The sequence below is a fragment of the Bos javanicus genome, chromosome 20, assembly GCF_032452875.1.
Source record: "Bos javanicus breed banteng chromosome 20, ARS-OSU_banteng_1.0, whole genome shotgun sequence".
In the NCBI taxonomy this organism is placed as follows: Eukaryota; Metazoa; Chordata; class Mammalia; order Artiodactyla; family Bovidae; genus Bos; species Bos javanicus.
In genome coordinates, this window is record NC_083887.1 from 38,403,757 (window position 1) to 38,425,677 (window position 21,921).

Here is a 21,921-nt window from a genome sequence, read left to right on the forward strand (position 1 = left end):
CCAGGGCTCTTCTTTCTGGCTATGTCCTTCTTATACCTTTTTCCATCCTACTTCTATATAGGTACCAATTCTTTAATTTTGCAAATCATTTCCCTATTCTGGTCTAATGCCTTGATCTTGTTACCTGAATTCAACTGCTCCTACACCATGGTTTTCCAATGAACTTAGTTTGTCTTCAACTCTAGTAATTTGAAGCTAAATACTCTGCCAGTGGTAGCTCAGATGGTAAAGCATCTGCCTACAATGTGGGAGACCCAGGTTAAATCCCTGGGTTGGGAAGATCCTCTGGAGAAGGAAATGACAACCCACTCTAGTATTCTTGCCTGGAAAATCCCATGGACTGAGGAGCCTGGTAGGCTACAGTCCATGGGGTTGCAAAGAGTTGGACACGACTGAGTGACTTCACTTTCTTTTCACTCTACCAGTGACCCAGGCTCCCCTTCCATTACATAATACACATACCCCACAGGCACAGTGCCAGACTTCTGGCCAAGCCTATTCCAGTCATCTGAAGTTCTTGGCCCACAATAGTGGGGGTTAGCCTTCTTGGGGCTAAGCCATCTATAGGTATACTTTTGAAAACTAATACAATGATTTTTTGCTTTGTGAGTTAGTATCAGTACACTTGATGGCCATTAATGAGTATTCTAGGGCATAATGGTGATTCTACCAGGACACAGCTACATGATGAAGCCTAGTCTACAAAGCCTTACCATTTGAGGAGAAATTTAGAGAGTTGGGCTTTCTTGATAGCTCATTTGGTAAAGAATCTGCCTGCAATGCAGGAGACCCAGTTTTGATTCCTGGGTCAGGAAGATCCACTGGAGAAAGGAAAGGCTACCCACCCCAGTATTCTAGCCTGGAGAATTCCACAGTCTGTACAGTACATGGGGTTGCAAGGAGTTGGACACAACTGAGCAACTTACACTTCACTTAGGTAGTTGGAGGCAAAAATTTAAGCAAAGACAAAAGAACATTACAGCTATGAAATGCATACGGCAAACATGAGAACATTCTGTTCAGTAACAAGCTTCCTTCTTGGCTCCTATTTTAGAGGTGGATCATGATTCTGGTTATCTACTTTGGGAAATGTTTGTATTTTAGCAAGTTCCTCTGATGCATCCATTCTTGTCTTCAGCACACATGATAATATGGGGCATCAGGTACAAAGGCTGGCAGAATTGTTAGAGCACAATGCCCTGGCAGAAAATCTCCCCTCCCATCATATAAGCAACTATTTACTCTACCTACTTAACAGTCACATATATTCTTGCATGTTTGAAACTAAAAGATAAAACCATCATAATTTCATAGTCAGAAGGTAAGTCATTAAGACTTCTTTCCCAGAAGGGCACAAAAGAGGCCATGAAACAATTTCATTTGAAACCAGGGATTCTTTTTTTTTTTTTTTTTTAGTTTTGCCAAATATCAAAATGAATCCACCACAGGTATACACGTGTTCCCCATCCTGAACCCTCCTCCCTCCTCCCTCCCCATACCATCCCTCTGGGTTGTCCCAGTGCACTAGCCCCAAGCATCCAGTATCATGCATCGAACCTGGACTGGCAACTCGTTTCTTACATGATATTTTACATGTTTCAATGCCATTCTCCCAAATCTTCCCACCCTCTCCCTCTCCCACAGAGAAACCAGGGATTCTTTACTTAACTAGTAAGTTTGCGCTTTGAGACATTTTATAAGTGTCTTGAATAAACACATATGTAATGGACTGAATTCTGTCTCTCCAAAATTCATATGTTGTGTCTCTCCACTGTAATGGTATTTGGAGGTGGGGCCTTTGGGTGGCAGTTAGATTTAGATGAGGTTAAAGAGGAGAGTGCAAAAGTTGGCTTAAAACTCAACATTCAGAAAACTAAGATCATGGCATCTGGTCCCATCACTTCATGGGAAATAGATGGGGAAACAGTGGAAACAGTGTCAGACTTTATTTTGGGGGGCTCCAAAATCACTGCAAATGGTGATTGCAGCCATGAAATCAAAAGACGCTTACTCCTTGGAAAGTTATGACCAACCGAGATAGCATATTGAAAAGCAGAGACATTATTCTGCCAACAAAGGTCTGTCTAGTCAAGGCTATGGTTTTTCCAGTGGTCACGTATGGATGTGAGAGTTGGACTGTGAAGAAAGCTGAGCGCTGAAGATTTGATGCTTTTGAAGTGTGGTGTTTGAGAAGGCTCTTGAGAGTGCCTTGGACTGCAAGGAGATCCAACCAGTCCATTCTAAAGGAGATCAGTTCTGGGTGATCATTGGAGGGACTGATGCTGAAGCTGAAACTCCAATAATTTGGCCACCTCATGCGAAGAGTTAACTCATTGGAAAAGACTCTGATGCTGGGAGGGATTGGGGGCAGGAGGAGAAGGGGACAACAGAGGATGAGATGGCTGGATAGCATCACTGACTCGATGGACATGAGTTTGGGTGAACTCCGGGAGTTGGTGATGGACAGGGAGGCCTGGTGTGCTGCGATTCATGGGGTCACAAAGAGTTGGACACGACTGAGCAACTGAACTGAACTGATAAGGGTGGAGGCTCTGTGACAGGATTAGGGTCCTTTGAAGAAGAAGAAGAAGAGAGATCAAAGTTCTCTTTATGTCTCCTCTATGTGAGGACATGACAAGAAGGTGGCCGTCAGAAATTCAGAAAGAGCGTTCTCACCAGGAAATCAAATCAGCTGGAATTTTGGTCTTGGATTTCCCAGAACTATGAGAAATAAATCCCTGTTGTTGAAGCCACCAAGTCTACAGTATTTTCTTTTGGTAGCCTGAGCTAATACAATGCATATCTTTAAACATACACACTCAAACAACACAGCAACCACAATTAAAAAAAAAAGACCTCTTCAATGACCTTAAGACTCATCTACTAAAATCTATCACTTTACTTCAGTCAGTTATCCAGCAACACCTCCTGAGTAACACAGGCTTCAAACTGATATTCAGCTCACAGGAACAAATTCACTCAGTTGGGTTCTACTCTTTGTGACCCCAAGGACCATACAGTTCATGGAATTCTCCAGGCCAGAATATTGGAGTGGGTAGCCTTTCCCTTCTCTAGGGGGTCTTCCCAACCGAAGGATTGAATCCCGGTTTCCCACATTGCAAGTGGATTCTTTACCAGCTGAGCCACAAGGGAAGCCCAAGAGCACTGGAGTGGGTAGCCTATCCCTTTTCCAGCGGATCTTCCCAACCCAGGAATTGAACTGGGCTCTCCTGTATTGCAGGAGGATTCTTTACCAACTGAGCTATCAGGGAAGCCTGATTAAATACTAAACCATAAAAATTTGGGTTGTTCACTGGGAAGTCAGAGAGCCACACAAGAGCTAGGCTGGAGAGTCCGCTGTCAAATGCCAAATCTAAAGAGCCACTGGATAAACAACAAAGGCTGGAGTTGGAGAGTAAGAAGAAGTTAGTATTTGGATAGTGCCTTTGGGCCAGATAAGTCAGATGAAACTTATATAGGAAGACAGACCTCCCCATGGCTCATTTAGTCCCACAACCCTATTTCCAAGTGGGAAAAAAAAATCCAGTGATAATAAGTTCTATTGTATAAATAAATTTGGGGATATATCTGCAGTAGTGACAAGAATATGAATGTTAAACCCTAACATATACAGCTACATCTTAAAGTCTAGTTAATGTAAATCATGAGTCAAAGTGTTGCTGATAAAAACATTCATTACAACACACATTGTAGGGTTAACCTAACAACTACAGCAAACTCAAGAGATCATTAAATAGCAATTTTCATTGAAAACAAAAATAACAGCAATGAAAAACTATGACCAGCATCAGACAACACGGATGATGTGCTGGACACAAAATATCCTCCTTCCAAATTGTAGGAATTCCAATTACACCTTGCTCTTGGGCATGCACAGTAGAGCCCTCAAATTGCCAAGTGCTTTGTGGTAGGGACTTCTTAGAAATATCTGCATCAGCAGGAAACCATGGCCATGAGCTAAATTTAGTTTGAATACCTAGTTATAGTAACTCAAACTCATTCAGTAGCTAATTGCTAATAAGCAGCTTATGTTAAAATGAAATACTATGGACCTGTGAGTCCTTTGCCTGTAAGAAGCATGGAAGGGATTTGCATTTGGGGGAGTTTGGGGTTTACCAACAGGAGTCCACCGAATAACTGAGAACCAGTGGCTGCTGTGTGAGGGCCGTGCTGTCAACTGAACTGGAGCAGTTGCGCTCTTGGCTTAGCCTGTTGTTCATGGTCCATAGGATTTTGGACTCCTCCCCACTTTCCATTAAACAACTGTTTCTTATGCTGTAGTGGTTGCTTGGGAATCCCAGTAGGGTATGGCTCTATGAGGAGGCTTCTGCCTCCCTCTTAGGAGAGATAAATTATATTTTTGGCCACACCATTCCTGGTCCAGAGTTCTCTCACATGTAGCCATTCTAAGAAGAGAGTATGATGATTGGGAAATAATGTGAGGAAAAAGGAGTCAAATTTTTGGTGGCTATATATGACATGGACATGAGCAAAAAATTGTTCTTATGTTAGTTTCTAGGTTCAATATTTACATTTTTTAAAAAACATGATAGCTTTCTCTAACCAAGTTTTAAAAGTATGATCTCAAAACCAGGAAGCATCAGTTCTATACAGATGGTAGATACTGGTGTTCAGTTGCTAGCTGTGTCTGATTCTTTGAAACCTCATGGACTATAGCATGCCAGACTTCCCTGTCCTTCACAATCTCCCAGAGTTTGCTCAAACTCATGTCCATTGAGTTGGTGATGCCATCCAACCATCTCATCCTCTGTCACCCCCTTCCCCTCCTGCACTCCATCTTTCCCAGACTCAAGGTCTTTTCCAATAAGTTGGCTCTTCAAATTAGGTGGCCAAGGTATTGGATGGATGGATGGTGGATTATAGGCACTAATAAAATATGCTAAGAATGTAAACTTTTTGAAGATCAATTTTTAAGCTATGCATTTGGCTGAAGGATTAAAAATTCTGAGCAAAGTTAGCACTTCGCTAAAACTGTTCCATGTTTATTAAGCCACATGTGTTGATCCCCTGTCTCTTGTGAAAGGCTATTTAAGCCAGAGGATAAGATGGTTGGATGGCATCACTGACTTGATGGACATGAGTTTGAGCAAGCTCTGGGAGTTGGTGATGGACAGGGAAGCCTGGAGTGCTGCAGTCCATGGGGTCACAAAGAGTCAGACATGACTGAGCAGCTGAACTGAACTGAACTGATTTAAGCCAGATAATGTATTTTCAAAGTTGAGACATTTATTTTTTACTTAAATGCAAAACATTTAACAAGTATCTGAAGAAATGAAAGTTCTAATAATAGGGAATAATAAAGGACTGTTTACAATACATCCGTTAACACCCGTATATGGTATAGTTTCTATCACAAAGTCAAAAGGAACACAGTATATAAACACGTATCAGATATTCTAAGGTAATATTCACTTCCAGGACAACAGCAAAATCCAGAAACAAAATACATTGCATTATCAGACGTTCACATACTCCTAAAAAATGTTTATAATTTGCTGCAAAAGAAATGTACCAGCTGCTTCAGGATGTGGCTAAGACAAGCATGTTCCTGTGGTAACAATTTCCCAAACAAGAAAAAAAGTTAAAAAGACAAGTTTTTGCTAAGCTGCAGACTACCAGGTCTCTTGATTTATGAAAGCAACAAGATAGATCTGGTTAAGAAATAATTCAGAAAGAAGTATTTCATGAGTCAGCAAAATCTGTCAAATAAAATGACTTTGAATCTACAATGGAAATAAATACCTTCACATAGGTTGAGAATGTCAAAGAATTTTCTTAGGGAGCATTGTATTTTAGGTTGACATACTAGATCTAGAATATTCTGCTGCTGCTAAGTCACTTCAGTCATGTCCGACTCTGTGCGACCCCATAGACGGCAGCCCACCAGGCTCCCCCGTCCCTGGGATTCTCAAGCCAAGAACACTGGAGTGGGTTGCCATTTCCTTCACCAATGCATGAAAGCGAAAAGCGAAAGTGAAGTCGCTCAGTCGTGTCTGACCCTCAGCGACCCCATGGACTGCAGCCTTCCAGGCTCCTCCGTCCATGGGATTTTCCAGGCAAGAGTACTGGAGTGGGGTGCCAAAATTCTATGACCATGCAAATAAATATGAACATATATCCTATGAGGTTCTGGTCAATCCTTAATAAGCAATTATTTTAGTGAGATGTATATATAGACTTACCCAATTAAAATATGATATACATTTAGTTTCTCATAATAACAACAAAGTCTCTCTCTTTATAAAACGCTTATCTTCTTTTAATATTTTCATATTAGTGTTATTTTACACTTTGCCCTGTTTATTGTCACTCATTCATTTTATTTGTGCCTTCTTTCAATAAACATTGAGTATTTGCTAAATATCAGGAAATGATTGGGTCAAATTATCTTTTTTTTTCATATTGTACTTACTACCCTTCTAAAACTCATTCAATCATATTTCTCCAGAACTTCTATCCCATAGCTATTTGTTTCACATCTTTCCTGCTAAAGGTGAGATGAAGTGGGATAGGGAGGGCAGGGTGGTCAGGAAAGAAATTAGTACATATTATGTGCTTTCACGGAGAAGGCAATGGTACCCTACTCCAGTGTTCTTGCCTGGAGAATCCCAGGGACGGGGGACCCTGGTGGGCTTCCGTCTATGGGGTGGCACAGAGTCGGACACGACTGAAGTGACTTAGCAGCAGCAGCAGCATGCATTCAACATGTATTGTACTTGGCTAAGTGTTTAACACATATTATCTTAAACAAGTTTCGCAACAACACAATAAGGTAGTCATATTGGTATCCCCATTTAATATATCAGATATGAAATCAAGACTCTTAGCACTTAAGGCCTCATAGTTAGCAGTTGGCAGTGCCAGGAATGAGATCTCAGTCTGGTTTATCCCAATGGTCTTTCAGCAGCTCTTTTAAGAAGCACAGCTGGCACCCATATTAAAATAATAAAAAAAAAAAAACTGAATCAAATTATTGAATAAAAATGCATCTATGTCACTCAAAAACTCAGATCTTCTCCCCTCTTATTTTCCTCTAAAAGCAATATGCTATGTAGATAAATTACTAGGAAAACACATTTAACCAGGGGTTTTGAAGCAAAGGTAGATAGCTCACACAAAGAAAACTGCTAATGAATAAATTAAAAACTTCAAACTTCTGAAATCCACCTATTGCATTATGCTTAGTTTTATTTCAGACCACTCTCCAATATTACTGGAAGTAATAGATAATGGATTATGAATAGGCTAGGCATTTAAGTTATTACTATAAATACAAATTAAACTAAGGGAACACAAAACACCCCATTTTATTTAATAGAGATGAAGAGAAATAATATCACAAAATTAATGCTAAAGCAATGGCATTTATTATGTTGCATGCTCTTTAATTATTCCACATTGATAGGTACCTTATATTCTTCATAATCATTGTTATCTAGCAAGTTCCTTTTCTCCAGTTCTATAAGGTGTTCTGCAGAGAGCTTAGTTGGTAAATGTCTAAGAGAGGCTTGCTCATATATGGGTTTTCCATGAAAAAACAGTTCCTTCCAATCATGCATCAACTTATATGGGATCAGGCTACAGCAACAAAGGAAAAAAAAAAAAGGTTGAGATAAATCAATGGTTAGTTAAATACACATCTTAAATCTTAGCCTTTCTATTACCATGTTCATTTCCCAGGGTCTGCTATTTGAGGCCAGAGGTTCCACTTACTATGACATTCCTAACAGCCAGTAAAATGGCTGAAACTTAGTAGTATGAATTAATGAATGTTACCTAAAGCCAAACTTGCTTTGACTGTGCACTAAAAGCACACTATATCTAAAAATAATGACCACTAATCATAAAACTTAGGTTCTTTGATTTCCAGCTGTGATACTAAATGGCTGTACAAGCTTTGAATATCATTTAACTGTTCCAATATCAGTGTCCTCTTTTGCAAAATAGACTAAATACTTTCCAAGGCCCCTTTAATATGATAACTAGTTTGCATATTTGCAAGTAATTGTAACAGAAAAATCCAAGGTATGGTGGCTTTTATTGTCACTGAACATCTGGTAACCTTTGCAATTATTTTTCAGTACTTTTTCTATTTAAGTCAGATGAATGACTTGGAGGTAGTCAGGACAGAGTAATCAAAAAATAGTTCCAAGAGGAACAAAATGTGCAAAAGAAGGAAAGAGCCTAACATAACTCAGATGCATTTCTCTAAAAATAGTGGGACTAGAGCTTGAAATTACAACCTAAAAAGCTGTATTTCATCGTGAGACATGCTACAACATGCATAAACCTTGAAGACATCATACTAAAATGAAATAAGCCAGATACAAAAGGACAAATATGATTTTACTAATATGTGGTACCTAAAATAGACAGATTCATAGAAACGGAGAACAGAACAGAGGTTACAAGGGGCTGGAGGGAAGGGGAATGGGGAGTTATTATGTAATGGGTACATCACTTCAATTTGGGATGATGAAAAAGTTCTGGAGATGGATGATGGGAATGGTTGCACAACAGTGTGACTGTACCCAATGCTAGTGAACTTTGAAAGGGTTGGAAGTCACTTAAAAAAGGTTAAAATGGTAAATTTTATGTTATGTATTTTTATCCACAACAGTAGTTTTTCATTAAATGCAAACCTCAAATATATTTTGTTTTCCATTAATAAAATATTTATATTTATTAGAGATTACAGAGATATGAAGTTTTTAAACTAATATACTCAGGCACAGAAAAATTCTAACATAAGAATTATTAAAATGGCATGGGCTCCTGCGTTGAAGGAAATGATTAACAACTTATATATTGTCAAAAACTTAATGTGGCAATTACTGAATCAATATTCTCTTATCTGAATATTGATAATTTTGTTAAGTCTTAACAAAAGTCAGTTCATGTAAGAAGTCTTATACCAAGAATATCCCTGTGCTCTTGGAAAAAAAAAATGTTGATAACATCTTGTTTAGGAAAGTACAGAGAGAATAACGTTATCTTGACAGTTAGTAGTAGAGACTGAAAAGATCTTAACATATATGTGTAAACACTGTATTGACTTGCAAGTACAAGACACTTAAAAGCAAATGACCCCTTCAAAGTTTGATATTAATGCTCTTGGAATTTTAAAATTTTGTGTATTTTTCATTAAAATAAAAATGACTTCATATAATCAATGTTCTCTCAATATTAATTTTCACAAAGTAGGATTTAGAGAGTAACAGAAGTCAGACTAGTATACGACTCTACAAAATATTATGATAGTCAAAAACAATGCACACAGGAAGTCCTCACCTTACTAGTTAAGTTTGTGCTCTGTAAGGGGATTTTTAGGTCACCTATTTGACACAGAAATAATCCTTCTATGGGTGAAAAGAAAACTCAACGTTGCCCCTAGGACAGGTGATTACCGTCTAGCTCCTTTCATGCTAGCCCCCAGCCAGCATGGATGAGACTATCTCCACAGCCTCACCCAACAGAGGCGTTCACGGAGCAGGTATGTGAGAAACCCGCTTCTCACAGTCTCCTTTCCAGTCTCTACCACGGGTGGCATTCTCTGACTGGCAGCTGTGTGATTCTCTCCTGATGTGATCACAAGGTGTTCTCTCTATATGCATCTTTTCTATTTCTTATAAGGACACCAGGCATCTTTAATCAGGGCCCCACCTTCCATGGGTATGACCTGATCTTAAATAATCAGTGAAGACTATCTCCAAACAATGTTACACTCTGGGATATGGGGCGGGTAGAATTTTTAATATAGCTTTCTGGGGCAGGGGAACAATTCAACCCATATATAAGCACTTCTATATTGCTTTTTAGACACAAAATTTCAAAGTAAAGGCCCCTTAAAAACTTATGCTATTAATAACTCTGGAAATTTCATTTTATATATTTCGTTTTTACATTCAGTTTGAACTCTCCCTGGTTTTTGGTATGATGCACGGCTTTTCTTTTTATTGAAGTATGCACATTTTTGGATCATGCTATGACACTCTGGACCGTGAATAAGCCTTCTGTTCTAGCTGTTTTTTTCTGACATTGCTTGAGCAAGGGAAGGAGAAGGGGCCATCATGTTACTGACCAGTGTGGACAAAAGTCCCCATGTGGACTTCCTCATCACCTGAGGGAAGGGCATCTTTGTTGCTGATGAAGGAGGTGGCAGTTCTGTCCCCTCACAGGGTCTCTACCACAGTGGGGGTGGCCTTGTGACCACCGGGCGATGGTGAACGTCCTGAACCTCCCTTGGCTCCTCTAACATGACCTTCATGGGGAGGGAGCAGTGGTCAGTCGTGCCTGGTAGGGGTGGAAGTCCATGCTTCCTACCTGGCCTCTGGGATTGTACCCTGGTGGGGGTGATGGGGTCCCTTGTTACAGTCTTGTGAGGGTGGAAGACAGGCTCCCTCCTTGCCTTTGCTGGCCGAGGTGGAAGTGGGACTACATTTTTCTTGCATGTGATAGTTGGAAAAGACTGGTTATCGTCTGAAAGTTTTTCATCTTGCTAGGCTGCTCCTTAACTGACTAGAGACAGCAGGTTCTTGTTGGGTCTATGTTTTGTCTACACCATTAGTATCTCTGTTTCCAGAATATTCAGTTCCAATCTGGGATGTGTGAGGCAAAAAGAGAAAGAACTGAGGAAGCTCGTTACAGAGTCCTGAGGTCATCAGCCAGTCCCACTTCTTCCTTCCATCTTCAGAGCCTTCTTATGCTTGTTTCATTCACAATGTCCAGGGTTTTTCACTGTACTTAGTGGGAGAAATAGGGAAAGGGGCATCCACTCCATTTTCCCACAGTAGAACAAGATTTCTGTTTATGTTTTAATTTTGAATTATGAGCTTTTACTTAGGGAAACCAAGCTGTACTTCTCCCACTCTGAATTATCTTTTTATGTTTTTATATTTAACTCTCCTATATTCTATTTTTTATTCTATTACTCTGTTTTTATCTTATTACTCTATTTTTATCATCATAATGCATTGCATCACCTTTCAATTTTTAGTCTTACTTTTCTTTTCTCAATCTTGTACCATTATAGTTTTATTTTCAAATGTCTTCATCATTATGTTATTGCATTTAGTAGTTTTTATACAGCATTATGTCAGAAACATACTTTTGAACTGTGGTGTTAGAGAAGACTCTTGAGAGTCCCTTGGACTGTGGGGAGATCAAATCAGTCAATCGTAAAGGAAATCGGTCCTGAATATTCATTGGAAGGACCAATGCTGATGCTCAAATACTTTGGCCACATGATGCGAAGAACCGACTCATTGGAAAAGACCCTGATGTTGGGAAAGATTGAAGCCAGGAGGAGAAGCAGACAACAGAGGATGAGATGGTTGGATGGCATCACCGACTCAATGGACATGAGTTTGAGAAAGTTCCCAGAGTTGGTGATGGACCGGGAAGCCTGGCGTGCTGCAGTCCATGGCGTCACGAAGAGTCAGATAAGGAGCAACTGAACTGAACTGATGTCAGAAACATGGCTGTCAGGGTGAGAGCAGTGGAGAAAGTTCCTGTCAAGTCCAGAGGTGATGGGATTATCTCCCCATCTTCTATTGACCCTGAATATCATGGGGCCTTCATTCTTTTCACTGTGGGTTTTCAAGAAGATCTCAGTTTGGATAACATCAAAAGTGTACAGACTTAAGTGGAGTGCCTTATCCTTTTGGTTTTGCTGAGATCTGCCATGATATCACTCCCCTTCAGCTTCCAGCAAAGGACATCACAAGAAATTGGTCTCTGAAGCCAGATGCCATATTTGCGTAAAAGCTGTTGCTGAGATCATTCTCCACAGATCCACTACACTACTCATTGTATCTTAGCTGGGGCCACAAGAGAAAACCATTACTCTAAACTGAGAACTAAGAAGAGTGATGTATTCGGTAAAGAGCTAGAAATGGAAATTAGACATCATATGACAAACCGTATTGCTCTTTTTGCTTTTTCCACTTGGAAGCACAGATAAAATTTGCAGCTCAGTTGCATGAATTGGCATATCTACTGACACCTCTATAACTATGTTTCAATGTATTCCTTGTTTTTAACTTTCTACTTTATCTGGCAGTGCTGAATGGCTTGCACGATCTCAGTTCGCCAAGCAGGGATTTAATCCAGGCCACGTCAGTGAAAGCCCAGAATCCTAACCACTAGACAACCAGGAAGTCCTATCCTTTTGTTCTGATTTTGGCATACAGTGTATTCTTAATATTTTCTGTACTGTTAAATGTTTCTTTACAATAGGTTGACTCATTTTAGAAAGAATGTGCAATGAAAAGTGATTTTGATTAGTAAAACAAAAAACTTTAATTCCAGTCTTCTAGGAAGATCCTAATATTTTAAATAAATTATTATAGTCATCTTTATAAATTATAGATAATTTAGACACAAGGTTTAAATGTTAAAAGACATAAATACAAATTAAATCAGGCTAGTAAGTGGGTGAAATAAGTCTGTAATCAAGGTATTCTGGACCCCACTTCTTAGTCTTTCAAGAATAATCACTGTCTCTCTTTACTCATCAGTTTAGTGCCACAATCTTACTCTTTTCTCATTTTCTTTGGTGTCTCTATTGTATTAACTATAAAAAAAAAAAAAAAACACTTACTTATTTGTCAGCAATCGATAGTCTGCCACCTTAGTGGACAAATCAAGTATCTGATCCAAAATTTCTGCACATATCGAGTAATGCTTTTCGTAACGAGCTTGAGCTCTTTCTATGGCGATCTGCTCATGAATTTCCTTATCTCTGAGGGCTTGTTCTTCAAAATCAATCTTGGCTTGTCTGGCTAAAGCCTGAGAAGGAAAAGACATAGATTTTAAAGATTTGATTTTGTATTGGGGTACAGCCAATTAACAAACAATGTTGTGACAGTTTCAGATGAACAGCAAAGGGATTCAGTCATACATATACATGTATCCATTTTCCCCCAAACTCCTCTCCCATAAATCACCATAACTGGACAGAGATTCAGTAAAAATAATGTCATAATTTCAATAGCTAAAAAAAAAAAAAATCTCTAAATAGAATGAAATCTCCTTTTATATCAGGAAAATGATAAATCATAAGAGAGCACTTTCTCCTTAATACATTAAGTACTAAATATCATGGTAAAGACAATTTATTAGAAATAGTTCACCCTTAGCTTATATTATCAGCAAAACCTAGTGCAGAGAAAAGTATTCTGCATGGATTAATGATAAATTAGATCTGAAGTATTTAAGAAGTCCTGAGTTCATGGGCTGCAAAGAGAGTTGGGGGTCACAGAGAAACAGGCAAGTTGTGCAGGGCACCAGGTATAGTGGCCCCTTCGTGCCCATCTCAGAAGACAAATTAATCTAACATATCTACTCTGCCCTATGTCTTTTAGCATGAGACTTCTGGAATACTGACTTATACTTAGAAAATATTTTGGAAATTCCCTGATTATACTGGCTTGAGAATATCATACATTTGCCAACAAATGTTAAATGTGCTTAGACAATGAAGCCTTCTGCTGTTACAGCCTTAATAAATTGATAAATTCATAAAGACATGTATTTATATAGAAAGTAAGAAAATATTTAAATGGTTTGGCATCACTCTCTGCTTGGTTTGCATTCTTATTTTGTTTAGGGAACCCTTTCCTTATACCAAGTAAAAGGCCAAACTTGGCACAACCAAATGTTTTCAAATAGTTATACCAACTCCTTGAGAAATTCAATCATGTGCTGACATGCTCCAGAAACAAGACCTGCCTCCCAGTGTAACCTACCTCCCAAGGTAACCCAATGAATGTACAGTGGTGGTTAATGTGGGCCTAGAGGAGCTGTGGTTGAATTCAAGCCTCAGTTTGTACAGGGATCAAGTCCTAGCTGCGGGCATGGCATGAGTGCTCAGCTGCTGGATTGTAGCTCCCCAGGCTTCTCTGTCCCTGGGATTTTCCAGGCCAGAATATTGGGGTGGTGTGTCATTTCCTACTCCAAGTGATCTTCTCAACCCAGGAACCAAACCCACGCCTTCAGTGTCTCCTGCATTGGCAGGCAGATTCTTTACCACTGCACCGCCTGGGAAGCCCCACTAGCTACGGGACCTGGGCCAAACTGAAAGCTCCTACATCTCCATTTCTCTACTGTGAGGCCGGGATGGTATAAAGACTTGGCATGAACAGAAATTAACTGTGAGAGCAAATACCTTAGTCACAAGGGGCGAAATACATGACAATGGGCTGCTGCTGTCCACTGAATCAAAGGGGAGCTTCATTTGTTTTGCTGTTGCTGCTTTATTTTGTTAGTTTGCTTTATTTTTGCTGGGAAAGGAGTTAGCTTAGGTGACCTCTAAGGTAGATTCTGAACATTTGGCAGTTCAGGAATTACACTAGTACTTGTTATTGTTGCTGTATTGCTTCATAGGCCCTGTTGTCATGGAGAAAGCACCTGGTTTAAGCGTAAGTATGCTTACGGCATGCTTCTCAAAGTGTGGAGGGAAGAGCAATCCAAGAGTCTAGGAGAAGTCAGGTGAGACTTTATGGAGCGAGCCAGTGAAATGGGTTGTGAGGTGGGTTTATTGATACTACAAAGAGCCTGGAAGGCATGTGGAATATTTAGGATGCTATGGAACTCAAACCTCAGGAGCCCAGGAATTCCTTCTGCAGGAACAAAGCAGCTTCCTCTCAGTTCTCCTCCCTCCCTTCCTCTCTCCTCACTCTCTCTTTCCTTCCAGGCCTTTCTTCCTTCTTTTTTAGCCTCAGAGTCTGCTATTTCTACCCCTTTCTCCTCCCCCATGCTAAACCCACCACAATTTCCGGTCCCATCACAGCAAAGTGGGTTGCAGCCCTAAATAAAGAAGGAAAAGGAGAAAGGAAATCTGTGGGAGGCAGTAAATCTCAGTGGTGATGAGCCTAGACTCTGAGAGCCACTGTGCTCTGGCTTCTCCACCAAGCTGTGCAACTTTGAGCTTTCTAAGTTTCATTTTCCTGACGTGTGATATGTAGACACGAGCAGTGTCCACTGCCAATGACGCTGTGAGAATGATAATGCATGAGATGAACACAACTCAGTGCTGGACTCAAAGTGAATACTCACAAGTGGTAAACATTACTGCAATGAATTATTGATAATAATAGCAGGTGGCACTGAAATTTGAAACCAGGAACCGTTTTAATTAAAATAGAATTGATGCCCAGTTGCCTTCAAAAAAGAGATCAGCATATTTAACTTAAAAGCAAAACCAACTCCTGATGGTCAGAAACATGAAATTCTCTCTCTCTTTCTTCCTTTCCTCCCCACTCCCTACTTAGGCACCATGCACTCCTACTGCAAGAGGTAATACATTCAAACTGTGAAAACAAGTTATCTCAGAGAGAAGGGTGCTGGGGAGGCAGATACCTCAGCTTTGGGAAAAAGTAATCATGTAAGAGAAAGGGATGTGAATTTTTTTTTTTCAGGGGATTCAGAGCCTCACAATTCTGACCACCGAGGCTCTGGGAGACCAAGTGTCTCAATCATCTGAAGTGAGTTCAAGTCAGGTAAGGAGAGAACAGGTCATGCTGCTTACCACAGTGAGAGCAGTCCTGCTCCAAGAGACTAGGGCTTTGCTATTCTGCACAGAATTAACTAGGCTTGTGAAAAAAAATATATTTAGTAAATAGGCACTTATTTCTCATGTAAGCAAATGCCACAGAATCCATTCAAGTTTACTCTTGTCAAAGAAGAGAAATGAAACAATCCTCCAGATAATTCACGTCTTGAAGACACTTGAGATTATGCAGGTCTAATACAGGGGGTATGGCTCCCTGCCCTCCTCCTAACGTTTCGGCTATATCTGTTCTACAAAGGCAAAAGCACTGGTCAGTTTCCTGACTCTGGGGAATAAAATAAAAATTGCCTAATTTTGACACAAGCTGCAATTCATTTTCATGAAATATCACAGTGGAAATCATGATCAGCATGGTTTATAAAGCAAATTTATATTGATTTATACATAAAGCATTGCCTTCCTATTTTCTGTAAGCTTTTCTCTTCTGCACAGCCTGGTTTTATGAATAGTTTATGACAGTAAAGACAAGCTATCTAAAATGCTTCCCATATAAGTTTTATACTTCTTCAATCAAATCTGGATTAATGGATTGTATAAATTTGAAACAACCTCAATAGGAAAAAGATAAGAGTGATCCATATAAATCCCTTGATAATATAAATCTATTTTGGTTATTAAAACTGTAATACATATAAAAATAAGGAAGATGCTAATATATCAAATAACTAAAAGATTAGATACTTTGACTTTCAGAGCTATAGAGGACCTCAACACAATGATACACGTTGGCCAAGAGCATACCTGGCACCCATATCTTGGCTCTGTAACCATTCTCAACTACATTGAACCAGGGTCCCCAGTAAAAATGGCTTGTTCTAGTTCTGAGGAAAAAAGACTACAATATGGGCCTGGGAAATCTTGTTTTACCAGAAAGCAAGGTATTGCTTATTAAAGACTCATGGTATCTTATAAAAAGGAGGCAGCTTGAAAATGCTCCCATTTCCTGAGAAGAGTATCCATCTAGAATAATGAACACTAATAACATCCCAGTAAACTTAGTGGATTTTAAAGAAAAAGAAAGTCCTTTATGCATCTGAAAAACAACAGTAATGACTCAAGGAGATGAAACTTAGATTATCTGGTTTTTCTTTTTTTTTTGGACAGCAACACTCAATACCTGAAGAAAATGGAATAAAGTGTTTAAGATAGTTAAAGGTAGAAAATGTGAACTAAGGATTTTAAACAGGGCAAAACTGACTCGTATAAAAGGCACATATTGTTATCAATACACAAGCACTCAGGGAATAGTGTTCCCATGAGCAGTTCTTGAAGAATCTACTGGAGACCTTCAGACAACCAAAAAGATCAGAGAGACGTGGACACACGGACTGGTGGTGAGTGTGAAATATTTGAAGAATCAAGACTGAAGGGACAGAGCATAGTATGTGGATGTGCACTGTTGGTGTAGCTGTACAAAAGTAAAAACAGGGAGATAGTAGAGAGATCATATAAAAAAACTGACTCGTGAAATGATTGGCACCTAAATGGAGACCTGTTTACCTTGACGCGGTAGAAAGGATCAAAAGAAACCTTAGAAGGATTGCTAAGGGAGGTATTGTTTACCGCTTCTCGATCAAGAGCATCCTGGAAGTCTTTAAGCCGTCTTTCCTCATATTGTTTTTCTCTGAAAATTCTGTTTTGCCACAAAACTTCCTTTTCGTGCCGAACATGCATGAGCTGCACAGCGATCCTGCGTTCCTGCTGGGACTGTCGCATCAGCCGGTTGATCAACTGCTCCTCCCGATAAGCCTCCTGGAAACACCATTGCAAGAGCCAGTCATTTGTCAAGGCCATGTCCACTTTTGCTCAGCCCACTGAGCTGAGAAGCTTACACATACATTATGTGTAAAAGGCATAGTATTCACCTGCATCAGTTTTTGCCATTTGATTTCAAGTCAAACATGGCAAAAAATTCAAGCTATAAAAATGAAAATTTCCACCAAGGGTTATATAATTTTGGTATCCAGAAGCATATGGTCTTGCAACTCAGTCATCTTAAATGATGATTACTTCCTTTAAAATCTGATCAAAAATAATTTAGGTAATTGTTTTCAAGGTTTTATAAACAAAGGCTAACTCTCAAATTTTAAGTATGTTTTCAGAAACTTGGAATTGTGCTCTATGCACTCAATATAAATATTAGTGATAAAGACAAATGCAGACATTGTCTGGCTGAGAATGGCAGATCTGATAAGTTCCTGGCAGGGCCATCTCAATTTCTACGTGATAGGATGGGGAGACTGGAGAAGAGGCTAAGAGGAAATGACCTACAGTTTACCTTAGAAAACCCGAGAGTGGTTGTAACCTGAGAGAGAAACTAGATGCACTCGTCCCTTGGCTATTTTAAGAGAAAGAAGGGGAACAAGCATTAACAGTGGAAGAAGCATTAAACTGGCAATCGGAGGCCTTGGTCACTGCAGCTCCACCTCTACCATTGATTGGCTGTGTGGCCTTGGGCAAGTACCTTGGATTTTCAGGGAGTATTTCTTGACAGGTGAAATGAGGGGTTTGGGTAGAAGATGGTCTCCAAGGCATCTTTAAGTTCTCTCAGTCTGTCTAAACAGAGACACCATGTGGAAGGAGGAGGTAATTAAACTTCTCCAGGGAGAAGACTTGGAAGAACATCTACATGTCAGTTGTCTATTTAACACTAGATGGTAAAGAATCTGCCTGTAAAGCAGGAGACCTGGGTTCAATCCCTGGGTTGGGAAGATCCCCTGGAGAAGGGAATGGCAACCTACTCCAGTATTCTTGTCTGGAGAATTCCATGGACAGAGGAGCCTGGTGGGTGCAATCCATGGGATCACAAAGAGTCAGACACAACTGAGCAACTAACTCTTTCACTTTCAATCCAGTTGTTTAGGAATAAAATCTGGCATCACTAACGACAGTGTTTCAGATTAAGGGAGAAATACTATATATATTTTCAGAATCAAGATACAAACAACAACACTCTATGGAAAGTAGCAAAACTTGAACTTGGGAACTATATAAAAATGTAGATTAAATAAAAGTTCAATTGAAAATAAACATAAATTTTTTTTTCTATTAGTAACATATCAAATAAAAAATAAAATCATGAACAACTTTGAAACCTGTTTCATCTAGTTATAACATTCTAGAAGTTTTAACGTTAATAATTTGTTGCCTGTGTTGCCAGTGGAAGTCAGGCAGAATGTAAAAACGACTATAGGTTCTTCATCTTTCTTCATCCATAGCCTTGCAGTGCTATCCTGCAGATATTCCCATCAAAAAGCAGAATCTATTTCGCCACTTCTTAAATAGGTAAGGGGTGGCCTCTGACTTGAACTGGCCAATGGGACATTAGTGAACACAAAATAAAATGAAACAAAACACTTGGGGCCTGAATTAATTCTCCTGTGACCTCTGCAACTGTTACCATATTTTCTGCTCAGTTAAAAAATGAGAAACCATAGATGGAGAGATACCAGCCTTCTCAGTTGGAACTGATGAAACTCTCCCAAGTCAGTCAGCCTCAGCCAGCCTCTGAGACAGGACAAGTAAGACCAGCAAAGGCATACAGCTGATCCCTGCCCAAGTTATCTACCACATTTGGGGGTGGTTTGTGATGGCACAGTCAAAGCCATATTTATTAAAAGTATAGCCTTGATTTATTATTCCAAGTGAATTCTATACTTAATGTGGAGTATTAATGTGGAATATATTTGGCTGTGTTTATATGGCAAGGCAATTTGGTTGTTGAGATGAGAGCTGGTCATTCTGATCCTTATAAAAACTGGGCTGGTTAGATAGGTCTTGGCTATTGCTTAGATGACAACATATTGTGATTGAAAAGGAAAGCAAAATTACTGTTGAATGGCTGAGTCAATGTTACATATATAAAGCTTCAGTATGAAGAACCGTCAACTGTATTAGGACTTGTACTAAACAGTTGAGTGGAAAAGATTTTTTTGTTCCATTGTACAAGTAGTTCATGTTTTATGTATAGACTTTTCCTCAAAATTTCATTAGAATTTGGGACACATTTTCTCACAGAAAGAAAATATGTTATGCTTAGGTGTTCAGGGAAGCCTATAGATGTGTGTTTAACCCATAATGTACATGAAATAGTCTATATCTGCAATGAATAAAATAGAAAATAATAGAAGTCACATTTCTCTTTTAACTATATATAATTATATTTGGGGAAGATTTATACATATACACAATCCAAAACATGCTCAGTTTGATTGTCACGACCTCTGCCTTTCCCATGAGTTGGAGCTAGGAGCTAACTCTGGTGCATATCATTGCTTTAATTCTCTAAATATGTCCGAGTAGCTCTCTTGGAGGACAGTGGCTTCACCAAACACAGAGAAGAAGCAGCACAGAGATGGAGTTCCTTTAGTGGAAATATTAGTCAGAGAACCAACTTTATTCAGTGTCCCTTAGGTTGCTAGATCCCTGAACAGATCTCTAGCTAGAGACTGAAAAAATCGAAGCTGTGAACATTCTGGTAGAAAGTGACGGAAGCCAGAAAGCATTTATTCACCCAGTTTTCTAAGTAATATCTCTAAGTAACATTTTCTAAGTAAATGTCAGTCCTGAATTACAAGCAAAAAAGTAGAAAGAAAAAACCTAGCAGCCAACACACTGCTGTTTTATAATATAAATGAAAATGTGTTCAAAATCTCACTGCTCGTTAATGAAATGTGAAATAGGTAGTTATTTTAAAAGCTACTTTTTAATCATCGAATTTTCATAACCTGTAATTCATCTAATGAAAAGAGTGACTATCAAGCTGGCTGAGCAAAAATATTAATAAATGTGAATTCAAAGTAAGAAATTACCTTTCAGCACAAAGAGATGGCAGAGTTATTCTTTGAATTTTTCACTGAAAAAGGAGTGACTTATCAGAGTGACTCTGATACTGGATAAACAGTATTACTTCTTCATATGTCTAAGAAGCCTGGATTTCTCTTCAGTTAACAGAACACCACTGAGTAGACCAGATAGATGTAATTAGGTGAATAAAAGAAGTGCCTTCAAATGGCCCTTCATATTTCAGACACACAGATTTGTCCTACTTACATTCACAACCTGAATCACCTTCCTCTCCGTCTGTTCTTACCATCTTCTGTATCATAGCTAACGACTCCTCCATGCACTCGGCTGCCCACGCCAGACACCTGGCTGCTCATGCCACTTTTCACTTCTCCATGTCTAAGCAGTCAGTTTTTCTCATTGATTTTACTTTTCAAATAGCTCCTGAAGCCACTCCTTTCCATCACTACTGCTACTACTCTAAATGTAAACTGGAATAATTCCTTACCTGGATTACAGAAACAGCTATAACTTGGTCATCCTCCTGTCATCTATTTTTAAAAGTGAAGCCAGACTGACCTTCCTAAATGTCAGTCTAGCCTGTCACTCTTGTTCCCCTTTGCACTCAGGATCAGATCAGATCAGATCAGTCGCTCAGTCGTGTCCGACTCTTTGCAACCCCATGTCCCTCACCAACTCCCCGGAGTGCACTCAGACTCACATCCATCGAGTCAGTGATGCCATCCAGCCATCTCATCCTCTGTCGTCCCCTTCTCCTCTTGCCCCCAATCCCTCCCAGCATCAGAGTCTTTTCCAATGAGTCAACTCTTCGCATGAGGTGGCCAAAGGACTGGAGTTTCAGCTTTAGCATCATTCCTTCCAAAGAAATCCCAGGGCTGATCTCCTTCAGAATGGACTGGTTGGATCTCCTTGCAGTGCAAGGGACTCTCAAGAGTCTTCTCCAACACCACAGTTCAAAAGCATCAATTCTTCGGCGCTCAGCCTTCTTCACAGTCCAACTCTCACATCCATACATGACCACTGGAAAAACCATAGCCTTGACTAGACGAACCTTTGTTGGCAAAGTAATGTCTCTGCTTTTGAATATGCTATCTAGGTTGGTCATAACTTTCCTTCCAAGGAGTAAGAGTCTTTCAATTTCATGGCTGCAGTCACCATCTGCAGTGATTTTGGAGCCCAGAAAAATAAAGTCTGACACTGTTTCCAGTTTCCCCATCTATTTCCCATGAAGTGGTGGGACCGGATGCCATCATCTTCATTTTCTGAACGTTGAGCTTCAAGCCAACTTTTTCACTCTCCACTTTCACTTTCATCAATAGGCTTTTGAGTTCCTCTTCACTTTCTGCCATAAGGGTGGTGTCATCTGCATATCTGAGGTTATTGATATTTCTCCTGGCAATCTTGATTCCAGCTTGTGTTTCTTCCAGTCCAGCGTTTCTCATGATGCACTCTGCATATAAGTTAAATAAACAGGTTGACAATATACAGCCTTGACGAACTCC

General features: G+C 39.6%; 1 protein-coding gene across 1 annotated transcript in view; it reads right to left on the bottom strand.

The window, feature by feature from the left end:
* SPEF2 (sperm flagellar 2) overlaps positions 1 to 21,921 on the bottom strand; it is a 202,328-nt gene that overhangs the window by 143,204 nt on the left and 37,203 nt on the right. Inside the window, exons 7-9 of the mRNA XM_061393749.1 lie at positions 17,177 to 17,365; positions 12,644 to 12,831; positions 7,452 to 7,620 (exon numbers count right to left, since the gene is read on the bottom strand). Coding sequence (XP_061249733.1) covers positions 7,452 to 7,620; positions 12,644 to 12,831; positions 17,177 to 17,365 — 546 coding nt within the window. The remainder of the gene's footprint in view (positions 1 to 7,451; positions 7,621 to 12,643; positions 12,832 to 17,176; positions 17,366 to 21,921) is intronic.